This window comes from Mirounga leonina, unplaced genomic scaffold (genome assembly GCF_011800145.1).
Source record: "Mirounga leonina isolate KUSES-001 unplaced genomic scaffold, KU_Mleo_1.0 Mir_94, whole genome shotgun sequence".
Classification (NCBI taxonomy): Eukaryota; Metazoa; Chordata; class Mammalia; order Carnivora; family Phocidae; genus Mirounga; species Mirounga leonina.
This window is the reverse complement of record NW_023270855.1, coordinates 26,587,690-26,599,855: the sequence shown is the minus strand read 5'-3', so window position 1 is coordinate 26,599,855 and position 12,166 is coordinate 26,587,690. Positions and strand designations below refer to the sequence as shown.

The following is a 12,166-nucleotide window of genomic DNA, read 5'->3' as shown; positions in this document are numbered from 1 at the left end:
ACTTATTCATGACTTTATATGTAAGATATACTCCTTAATAGTTATGGTATTGAAGTCTCTCATCTATAAGCCAAGATGCTGCTTAGCACAGTGGTTAAGAGCCCAATCTCTAGGACCAGAACTTCTGGGTTCAAATCCTGGCTTTGCCACTAGCCAGCTGTGGGATTCTGGGTAAGTCACTGTCTTCTCTCTGGGCCTCTGCATCCTTTGTTCCTAAATGGAGCTAAGATTTTACTTACCTCATGGGGCTCTTTTGAATCATGATACATAAGATGTTTGGAGCCAACTAAGCCTGGCACAGGGTGGAAGTATTTACTGTTTTATTACAAGTGGTTTAAACAAGGAGGAGTCTTATACATACTTTTCCAACCAAACCAGAAATTTCCCCTTTGCTTTACATGAAGCACATTTAGCCGTGGTGTTGCAACACTGAAAGCAAAAATAATTTCATTTGTTTTCCTAGTGTAGGGGCTAGCAATCACCGTCTTCATTTCCCAGAGGACGCTATTCAGAATCACAATGCAAACTGATGGCTGTGCAAGGCAGTCACAATGGGGTGCAGTGAGATCTTATTTAAGTGTGTGTCTACACCACGGTAACAAACCTGGCGCATGCAAGTACTCAATCAGTGAGAGTAGGAACATCACGTTCCTAGCTCCATATCTAATTTTTGGCTTTTAACGTCTCTGTGTCATGCTTCTAAAGGTATGAGGTGTGACTACGAAGCTGAATGAGATGGACCTTAGGGAAGACCAAGCAACCTGCTGCTTGTAGACTTTAAGAGTATTATTCAGAAATGAAAATAACTGTTGAGTTTGACAACCCGATTTTCCTCCAAGTTAGATGTCATGGAATCTAAATGGGAAAGGTCCACGAGGGCAGGAGCCTAAGAGTGGTTGCCACTCTGGTTGTACATCAGAATCGCCCGTGGAGCTTCTAAAAAAATACAAGATGCCTGGTGGTCATGCACTGTGATTACTATACTATACGTCTGGGTAGAGCTTTTTTTTTTTTTTTTTAAAGATTTTCTTTTATTTATTTGAGAGAAGAGAGAGCATGTGTGGTGCGTGTGCGTGAGCCAGGGGAGGTGCAGAGGGTGAGGGAGAAAGCGAGGGGAAGTAGACTCCTTGCTGAGCACGGAGCCTGATGTGAGGCTCAGTCTCAGGACTCTTGAGATCATGAACTGAGCCGAAATCAAGAGTCAGACGCTTAACTGACTGAGGCACTAATAGTCCCTTCCCCTCTTTTTAAATAAAAAGCCAGCCCTACCCAGTTGCTTCTGATATTAGGTAATACCAGTAAAACACCACTGATTTATTGTGATTACTTCTATGCCAGCAATTAGCACAAATGCTATCTTATCTCCATCGTGCAAATGCAAATTAAGTAGTATTATTGCCATTTTTTTTTCAGATGACTTGCCTAAGGTCACAGAGCAAATAAAGTAGAACCTGGGATTTAAACTTGCATCAACGGGCTCTAGAATCTTGTGCTCTTTTCTCTATACATTTGTTAAAAACAGTTTGTGAAAAGGGAGAAAACAGGAATTACCACTTAGATACTCGAGATTCAAGATTAGCTTCCTTTGGAAGACCACTGCTCCCTGGCTAGAAGTAAATGCCCTGAGGCTATGATCAGGACCCTCTCCTTAACTCTTGACGATCTTACAGAATCTGCTGCTAAAGCTACAGCTGCCCAACCAAAATTCCTAGACTCTCTGGCCAAAGTTGTTCTTTGTAATGGAATAGCCTTTGATTATCATTTAGCTGAGCAAGGAGGTGTCTGTTCTATGGCCAATACCACTTGCTGCATCTGGATTAACACTTCTGGGTTATCACCAAACAAGCCAGTTGCCTTAGAAAAGTGACTCCTCTCCTTCAACGGGGTCTTTGACTTACTTAATTCTGACTGGTTTGGGTCTTGGGGACCATGATTCTGAAGTACATTCCAGACATTGCTAATTATCCTGTTTATAATAATCATAATAGTCTCCCTGGTACATTATATTCTCTCAAGAGCTTTAAATACATGCTTGCAGCTGCTAACCAGCAAGGAAATGATCCCCCAAAATCAGAACGTCAGAAAAGGAACAAAGAGAATGACTGATTTAAAAAATGTGAACCTGAAGTTGTGACCTATGAATACCACACAGAGATTTAGCAAAAGATGTCATGAGCTGTGAGTGCCATCACAAAAGATCAGCAAAAACTGTGAGAACCTCAGAGCAGTCACTGGGAGTGGGGCTAATGCCTTAAAACTTTGGTTACATCTCTCAGGATGAGGGTCTGATTAAAAGGGGGAAATTGTTAAAAATGAGACAATAGGCCCAACATGGAGTCACTTATGCTATGCACCATGTCACCAAACTGAGACTTAATACTCAGCTACCATTTGGGCCTCTCCCAGGAATGAAATCTTCAACCATTCCGTCTGGAATTACCTGGTAACCTGCCTGAGAGACGCCTGCTTTCCCCCTAAAGGAAGGTGACCTTACCACAACCAACCTGCTTTTTGCTGGTATAACTACCACGTCCTACTCTTTTCTGCATACAAAAGCCTTCCATTTTGTACAACTCCTCAGAGCTCCTTTCTCTCTACTAGGTGGGATGCTGCCTGATTCATGAATCACTAAAAAGAGCCAGTAAAATCTTTAAAATGTACTCAGTTGAATTTTGTTTTTTAACACATCAGTGACATCATTTTGTGCATAAAGGTAGAGCCAAGGGGCGCCTGGGTGGCTCAGTCGTTAAGCGTCTGCCTTCGGCTCAGGTCATGGTCCCAGGGTCCTGGGATCGAGCCCCACGTCAGGCTCCCTGCTGTGCGGGAAGTCTGCTTCTCCCACTCCCCCTGCTTGTGTTCCCTCTCTCGCTGTGTCTCTCTCTCTGTCAAATAAATAAAATCTTAAAAAAAAAAAAAAAAAGGTAGAGCCAAAAAAGGTTGCTCTAAGGATGATCTAGTTCAAACATCCAATTTGTTGATAAAGAAATGAGTCTCCAGGCAGGAGCAGTAACCTAGATAGAGGGGTAGAGCAACTAAGAGCAGAGGTGGGACTAGTGATGGGCTCCTGACACCCCCAGTTCAGCCTTCTTTTCAATACACACTTTCTCTCAAAAGCAAAACATGTTCCCCACTTTTTAAAAGTTTTGCCAAATCTTGAAACACAGTATTCTGACTCAACCAGTATTACATCTTAAAGAGTGTCCCACCTAATAATTGGTGTGAATTAACCAAATACACGAAATACACACAGAGGCACGCAGTTATGTTACGTATAATATCCCTTTAAAAAAAAATAAAAAGCAAAGCAAAAATGAAACAAAAACTTTTACGGGACAAATTATCTTCTGTAAATAAAAAAAAACCACCATTTAAAAAAAAAATAGTAATCACCTTCTAGCATAATTTTCCAACACCTCAAAAAAAATCTCTAGATTCACACTGGTGTCAGACAACAGGCTCTCTGAATGCAAATACTATGAAAAAATAAAATAAATAAAAGGCATTCTCCTGACAGCATGGCAGAGGGAAGAAGATGAAAGGAAATGCCATGGGAAGATGCGGAGCCAGGCCCAGGAAGAAGGCACTGCCCCATTAACAATGTGACTGACAGACAAGTAGACAAGGGCATGTTTCCGGAGAAGAGACTTGTAAATAAATCAGTAATGGTCCCAGCTGCCAGGGCATGTGGATGGGTACCCCCACCAGCTCCATGCCTGATCCAGGAAACTATTTAATCCCAGAAATTTACAAATATTCTAACCTCTGCTTGATTTCCAGCTTGGGAAAATAAAGAACACCAGAAATCAAAATGTCCCCAATCTTGACAAGAATGGACATCAAAAATGAGGAGATTGAGAATTAAAATAAAATATAAATGTAGTTAGTTCTGTCCCAAAGTAAAAAAGGCCAGTTCTTTACAGCATAGAAAGCCTCATTCTCAAGATTTGAATTCCCAAGACTCATAAGAATCATGAGTTTATCAATCTGCTTATTAGCAGCTTTCACAGAAATGAGATTCATTAGAAAGAATCAGTGAAGTGGCCATTTACTTTCTCATCAACCTAGATGCTGTCTTTGTTGCTTCACCAAACCTCCTCATTTACATCCCCACCATACAGGAGTGATGATTAAAATGTCAGCCCAAGTTCCAATAACTAATACATGGCAGAAACAAATATATTTATATGCTTCCTAGAAAGATCAATAGTAGCTGGTGCTAGCCTGCCAAATGCAGATGTGCAAACTTTCTATCCAATACATAAATCAAACACAAGGCATATGGTGTATTTTAAAGACTGCTGATGTTATAGTGATTTTAAATTACTCAGGTTCTGGAATAAACTATGTAGATGTTGACTAATGTGGCAATATATTCTGGATCTTTCCATGTTAATTTAAGTTTATAAAATGTAATGGCATTAACAAAAAGGTCTTAGAAATTAAGAAGAGAGAATACAAACCCATTTGAAATCAAGGGGTATGTTTCTATAATCAGTTGTTTGGTAGTTTGGGCATATTCATTACAAAATGGTTGCACTAACTGTGGTAAGTTAGAATGCTGTAAGGAGACTATTTTTTGGTCTCCTTAAAGTGAATCTAATAAAAAAGAATGAAATGACAAATGAAATGAAGGAGCATAAAAATCAGGTAGGACAGCAGGATGGTTTGGATCATCAAATGAGCAGTGGCTAAATCAGAAATGGCCCTGATGGACCAAGAACCATTTAAGTTTTCAAGCTGCTGGCCACAGAAATCAGCAATTACGCAAAAACTAGTGTTATTCAGAGTTAAGTCAGACAGAGCACTGAACTGGAAACCACAGATTTGAGCTGAACTTCTCAGTCAAATCACGGGCTGGCACCTTCCTACCTTTCAAGGACATGGTAAAAGTGAGATGAGAGGCATATGCTGGTATGAAAAGTGCTTTGTAAATTGCCAGATTAGGGGCGCCTGGATGGCTCAGTTGGTTAAGCGTCTGCCTTTGGCTCAGGTCATGATCCAGGGTCCTGGGATCGAGTCCCACATCGGGCTCCTGGCTCAGCGGGGAGCCTGCCTCTCCCTCTGACCCTCTTCCCTCTCATGCTGCTTTTCTCTCTTTCTCAAGTAAATAAATAAATAAAATCTTTAAAAATAAATACATAAATAAATAAATTGCCAGATTATCTGTAAGTATCAGGGATTATCATTGTCATCATCATCATCAACCATCACCATCATTACCAACACTTCATCATCCTGAAGCTCAAGTCACTTTCTACTACATTTTAGTCAATGTTGAAAAAACAATGATCTGAGCAGTCAAGTGATCTAGGTACAAGAAGAGATTTCAAAATGGTGTCACTGAAGACAACAGGTTAAAAAATTAAACCTGCACAGTGACTTTTATAACTGTTGAAGAAGTGTTGGCTGAACATTTCAGTTCACAGACAGTTGCTCTGAACGTTGGATTTCCTTCCAACGACCCCAGTCATTTTGACCACAGAACACACAACTTCATAAGAACATGAGAACATAGCTGCTGTGACACACAGGAGTTCCTCTGTTGTAGTGGAACCAAGAGGAAATAAAAATCTAGTTCCTGATCTCTTCTCAGGTGGCCAGAGTATGTTGTGCATGAAACAAATCGTGTTGGCAAAGACTGAGGGAAACAACCAATCTCAGGCCCATTGTGTGAGGTGATCAATCAAGAGTAGTCACAAGTACATATCCAGGAGCAAGATGCTTCAACAGCATGGGAAATATTTCTCAGTGTGAGGTTCTGGGAGTTCTTGGTGGGGCAGAGGTAAGGGATGCAGGCAGAGGAAAGAAGAAAGTCTAATGTCTCACGATGCAGAACAGGTTTCTCTGAGATCCTTCCACCACTTCATTAAAATGTGGGTATGTTGAGATATGTTTTTCATGTGGTCGGTGGAGAGCTGTTGTTCCTACCAAGTATAAATAATCGTATACCCATTCATTCATTCATTCAATATCTTTTCATTCACGAATGCCTAGCAGGAGTCAGGTATTGTGTTAGATGCTGGGGATACAACTGTCAACATGAAGACATGAGCCTTTGACATGAACCCAGCTTTATGGATCTTATATTCTAGTAAAAAGGAGCAACAAAGAAAAATAACCAAATAAGTACACAAAACAATGACTTGTGGTGATAATAAAAATGATGTGATAAAGGCTATGAAAAAATGGGGTGCTGCAGTAAAGATTACAAAGAACTGGGGGACTACTTTATATTTATTTATTTATTTATATATTTTTTAAAGATTTTTATTTATTTATTTGACACAGAGAGACAGCAAAAGAGGGAACACAAGCAGGGGGAGTGGGAGAGGGAGAAGCAAGCTTCCCGCTGAGCAGGGAGCCCAATGCAGGGCTCAATCCCAGGACCCTGGGATCATTACCTGAGCCGAAGGCAGACGCTTAACGACTGAGCCACCCAGGCACCCCTATTTATTTTTATAAAGGTTTTATTTATTTCTTTGAGAGACAGAGAGAGCATAAGCAGGGAGAGGGGCAGAGGAAGAGGGAGAGAAACAAGCAGACTCCCTGCCAAGAGGGGAGCCTGACGGGGGGCTCAATCCCAGGACTCTGAGATCATGACCTGAGCTGAAGTCAGATGCTTAACCGACTGAGCCACCCAGGTGTCCCTGGGGGACTACTTTATTTTTATTTAAATTTTTTTTAAGATTTTATTTATTTAACATAGAGAGAGAGAAAAAGTGGGGGACTACTTTAAATAAGTATCAGAGAAGCCTCTCATAGGAGGAGACTTGAATGAGATTGAACCAGCCAAGTGAATAGCTGGGGAAAGAGCATTCCAAGGAGAGGGAACAGGAAGTGCAAAGGCCCTGAGACAGCCAGGGCTTGGAGCACTAAAGCCACTCCAGAAAAGCAGCCAGGTGGCTAGAGCACAGTGATGAGGGGAGAGGATGTGAGATGAGGTTGGAAGAGTGGCCAAGAGCCACATTTTGCATGCACACTGCACAGGCCAGGTTCAAAAGACTAAGTATAGAGATTTAAAAATATTAATGGTTTTTTAAAAGTACAATGCGATTTACATTTAAAAGTATCACTCTGACTGCACATGTATAGCACAATATATAAACACAATATTTATTCTGTAGAGGCTACCATTTGGCGGAAATAGAAGGCATTTCAAATAAATTTCCAAATATTTAAGTAAAAATGATCTTAAAGAGTAGACATTTACAAAGCCCCCAAGAGCCACCTGAAGACTGGAAAATTAATGGATTCTGGGTTTAAAAAAAGAAAAATCATAGAATATAGATTTTCTGTTAGGGTGCTACATACCTACATAGAAAGAAAGAAACCTACATACCTCCTCGTTGCACCAACAATGTGACCTCACTTCCCTTTGGACATTCGATCAGCATATCCACGACCTGGTTGTGGGTCAGAGCCTGCACGTTCTTCTTATTAACTTCCACTATCAGATCCCCTTCTTTCAGGCCGCGGCACCTCGGACTGTCCACAATCTGCTTCACTCTTTGGCCACCACCACCAGGACTGTCTGCAATAGTAAAGCCAAAGCCCATTGGCCCTTTGACTATATGAACAGTTATGAGTTCTGGCTGAGTGGCTATGGAGGAAGCCAAAGAGACAGTGTCATTGGGGTAACCATGGGAACCATCTGACGCCACATCAGCAGGGCTGCTGGGCCTGGCATCCTTGGTGCCATTGACTTTGCCTGTTTTACTGCTGTGACTAGCTGGCGAATCATAGGTCTCTTGCCCATTCACAATAATTGGTTCTTTATCCAAAATGGCCACCGAGGTCACTAAACTTGTATTGGGGTCATCTGGGTCAAAAGGCAACGGGTAACCTCGGCAGAGCTCAAGATCCACACTGGCACCGATGGGAATGGACTGGAAGATTTTCACAACTTGGGCATGCGTATGTCCCAAAACACAGGTGTCGTTCACGCTGACAATGACATCTCCTGCAAAAGAGAAGAGTTTGGGGGTTAAAAAAAAAAAAAGGTAGCCAAAAAAAGTTCTATCAACATTATGAGGTCCTACCAACAGGAAGCTGAACGGAAACTGGATTTGGGGGTGGTATCACAGGGCACAAAGAGACTGCTTCTATTACTTCTTTTAACTGCTAATAAGGCATTCTTGTAGCATCTCGTGTCTTCCATGCTAATGAGAATCTAATGATCATTGAAAGAACACTGTGGTTTCTTCTAAAAAATATTCTTACCCCAGAAATCCATGGAAGTTTAGAATTCTTCTACTCAGACAGATCTAAATTTTTGGTAAATTGACCGCTCTACTGTACCCCAAAGTTCAAGTGGTTTCAGAGTTCTGTATCTCAACCAGGGAATGCATCTCTGTAGTGGAGGGATCCTGCTGACTCAAGAGTTTTTCAAAACCATTTATAAAGTCATGCAATTATGATGCTGTTTGTTCTCGTTCAGGTGCGGGATGGCAGTCTCATCACACAGGAAATGCGAGGGCCATGTGGCATCTCTACCTGTTTCCATCTTGCCATCCAGCGCGGCAGGACCATCCAGGACCAGGCTCTTGATCTGCAGAAACTCGTCAGGTTCATCCCCTCCAACGACTGTGAAGCCAAAGCCACGGCTGCTTTTCCGCAGCTTCGTGTGAATGAACTTGCCTTTCAACTCAGAAGGGTTTCGTGTAAAAAAGGGTTTGCCTGGATGAAAACAAGAAGAGTATAAGCAATGTCACTATGAGTGAAAAGATGAGTTAAATAAGAAATGACACAACTTATGGATAACTCTCCGAGCTCCTGTGCTTCAGGTGTCTTAGGAAAGTCCTCTCTTGATTGCAGTAATAAGGGGGATCCCAGACCCCTTTGTTTAAGAAGGGGGATATGGTACCTAGAGTGTTTCAGCATGAATATCCAAAGGAAAATAGAGGAGTAAAATGGAACCGGTGTCCATCATCTGAAACACTTCTTGGTTTCAGTTCATGTAGTCTGACAGCAATTGAGCTGCCACGAAGTATTCACAGAAGATGAAGTGGGTGTTTGCTTTGTGTCTTCTGTTTTGCTATAGTTTCTATTTTGCGGTACAACTTCCAATGTGTTGCCTTGGGCATGGCTTCTACTTGTGAAACCAATACAGCAAAAACTTTTGTTTCTAATCAAAAAGAAAACACATTCTGAAAATACATAGAAAATACTAGGAAACATATGGTCACAAAGAATAATTTGATAAAAACGTAGAATCACTACTTTCAAAATTAGAAGAGTTATTACTTTGAATTGAATTCTAAATTTAAGTCATTTTTCCTATTAATTTTCATCCTTTAACAATTTGTAAAATAGCCCAGACATGTCCACTACTAAAATTTATTGTTTAAAAAAGTTGAGGACATGTGGCTTAGAATTTTTTTTTTAATCCAAAACATCTAAACTAAATGAATTAGTTACTAACTACAGCATACAGCTCCAAATTCAGTTGTCTTATCTAAAATAAATTAATAGCTATACAGCTAAATAACTTCCAAACATGCTACCTAAGGTTTTCGTGAGTTTTCCCGATGATATGCACAATAACATTTCGTACACAAACCAAGTTTTGTTAGGCATTTCTCTGTAATTGAGAAACTTACTAGAATTTCTCTGGATATCTCAAACAGTGGACATAATTTCATGTTTAGACTTTTTAAACTCTCCTAATTATACTTCCTATCTCCTGCTCTCTGCCTGCCATAGACTCCCCATCTGCCCTATTTCTTTTCTATCAAAAGTGTTATCCAAACAAAAACAAAACACCCAGGAGAAAAAGTCTCCATATACCCCTGCACCAGAGCCTGGCACCCAGGAAAGAAAGTTATTTTTGGTTAGCTATAGCGAAAAGCCTTTTTTCAAAAGGTCTCTGGGCACACGTACAATTTTTAATTGCATATTTCAAAAGTTTCCTGCTCTTAAAAAGCCTCTTTTAAATTGCTCAGAGTCATAGTTCTGTTCACGAACCTCCCCCTCACTAGGGCAGTCCCAAGGCTGGTTGGGAGCTTGACAAACTACAGCCCTGTCACTGTGGCTAAAGAAAGGCAAGACTCTGGAGCATTCACCATGCAAGGCTGTCCGCCAACACATCAGAAAGGTGGGCCAGGTGCACTCGGGGCTTGTACAGAGACAGCTGCCATGGCAATTATCCGATGGAAAATTGAGGACGGGGATGTGTGTGAATAGCCTACATCCTTAAGGCAGGGGCAGCTAGGGAGTTTGGAGAGCGTGAAGGGAAACACATTTTAGCTATGCAGACACACCTTCTCAGTGAGGCTTACTTCCTCTGGCCATCTTATTAAAAATTCTAATATCTCCTCCAACATTCCCCATCCCCCTTTCTTGCTTTATCTCTGTCCTTAGCATTTATCACCATCCCACACAGTAGACATTGTACGTATCGGTTTGGTGATGTGTCTCATTCTCGCCCATCCCCGTGCACAAAGGGTACTGTAGGTGAACACACGCACAACACGGCAATGTGAGCTCCAGAGCATTTCTGCTTGTATACCCCGCATGTAGAATACTGCCCGATTCATTTCATGTGCTCCACACATTTGCGCTGAATCAATGAATGAATGAACAACAGCACAAAGAAAGGAGATGTAACGCGTCTTTGAGAAGGCGGGAAGAGGTGGTGGGGTGTTTAAGCTTCTCACCCTTATTATAGGTTAAGTTAAAAAATGTGAAGAAAATGTGCCTGGCAGTTTAACTGAATGAATTTTTTTTAAAGCCATTAGCATATTTTGAACTTAGAATGTTTTCAACTTAACAGAGACACGAGCAGAGCTCTGAAATGACACCGGTGACTTGCTTTTTCGATGCGTAACTAGGGAGGGAAGATCACAGGGTTTCACATTCATGCACATTTTATTACGTGTTAGGTATGAGTGGGTCATCAGTTAATGGAGCTTTGGGAGAGAAGAGCTTTTCTCCCCACAAGCAGTGGCATCTGGAGCTCTCTGCTGCATCCCTGTGGTACAAGTCATTTTCTCCGAGAGTCTCGTCTGCGGGCCAGTCGCCAGTTGTATGATCTCGTTATGTCCGAGAATCACCTCAGCAGCTCTTTTTTTTAAAGGTCCTCATGTGTAGGTCCTATTCTAGACTCAGTCAGGATCTTTGGGGTCTTGGCCTAAAATTCTGCTCTCGGACGACCCTTAGGAGCTGGCTTCCCAGCCAGGGTGGCACTGTTCTGGGCACCAGTGTTTGAATACCCTGGACCCACGATAACGTCCAGCAGCACGTCTGTGACAAAGACACTCCACAGGTGCTCTGTCCGATACGGCAGTCAGTAGTCATGCGGAACTCTTGAGCCCTTGAAATGTGGCTAGTGGAACTGAGGAACTGAATTTGTAGTTTTTATTTTTTTAATTTTTAATTTTTTAAATTTATTTATTTGATAGAGAGCGAGCGAGCGAGCACACAAGCAGGGGGAGTGGGAGAGGGAGAAGCAGGCTCCCCGCAGAGCAGGGAGCCCGATGCCAGGACTCGATCCCAGGACCCCGGGATCATGACCAGAGCCGAAGGCAGATGCTTAACCGACTGAGCCACGAAGGTGCCCCTGAAGGTGTCATTTTTTTTACTGTAATGGATTTAAATGGCAACATGTAGCCAGTGACATCTAACTGGGTGGCACAGTTTAGACTATGTAGGGAGTTATACCCCCCACACAAAAAGACAAACAAACGAACAAAAAAGGTTTTAGCCAGAAGTGTAACTGTTCCTAGTAACAATGAGGGATTCCGACTGGGCGCTCTACCACTCACTGGCTGTGTGGCCTTGGGCAAATCTCTAGAGCTCTCTCTGCCTGAGTGTTGCACATGTAAATGGAGGTAATGGTGGTACCAACCTCATGATTTAGGAGACTCGTAAGGAACACCCATGGCAGATAATATAGGTAAAGTGCTTGGGTGGGGTGCCTGGTACATAATGACAGCCCAATAAATGGGCATTGTTATTTTGGAAGATGGTGGTGGTAGAGTGGGTGCAATGGAGGGATGGCTATAGAAATCTCTCTCTAAGCACCAACTGGAATTGGAGAGTTTTCCTAAGAGCAACTCTCTTGAACATGATCACTTGCTGGAATTGGAAATACACTCCTGATCACAGGAAAAGTTTCACTGAATGGTGAACTTAGCAAAATTCATACCCAACAGTCTAACCAGGTTCG

General features: G+C 41.9%; 1 protein-coding gene across 9 annotated transcripts in view; it reads right to left on the bottom strand.

Annotated features, from left to right (window-relative positions):
* Nucleotides 1-12,166, bottom strand: part of MAGI1 (membrane associated guanylate kinase, WW and PDZ domain containing 1) — a 615,689-nt gene that overhangs the window by 69,421 nt on the left and 534,102 nt on the right. For all 9 annotated transcript variants that reach the window (XM_034998455.1, XM_034998457.1, XM_034998458.1 and 6 more), the window contains exons 11-12: nucleotides 8,494-8,676; nucleotides 7,340-7,960 (exon numbers count right to left, since the gene is read on the bottom strand). In XM_034998455.1, coding sequence (XP_034854346.1) covers nucleotides 7,340-7,960; nucleotides 8,494-8,676 — 804 coding nt within the window. The remainder of the gene's footprint in view (nucleotides 1-7,339; nucleotides 7,961-8,493; nucleotides 8,677-12,166) is intronic.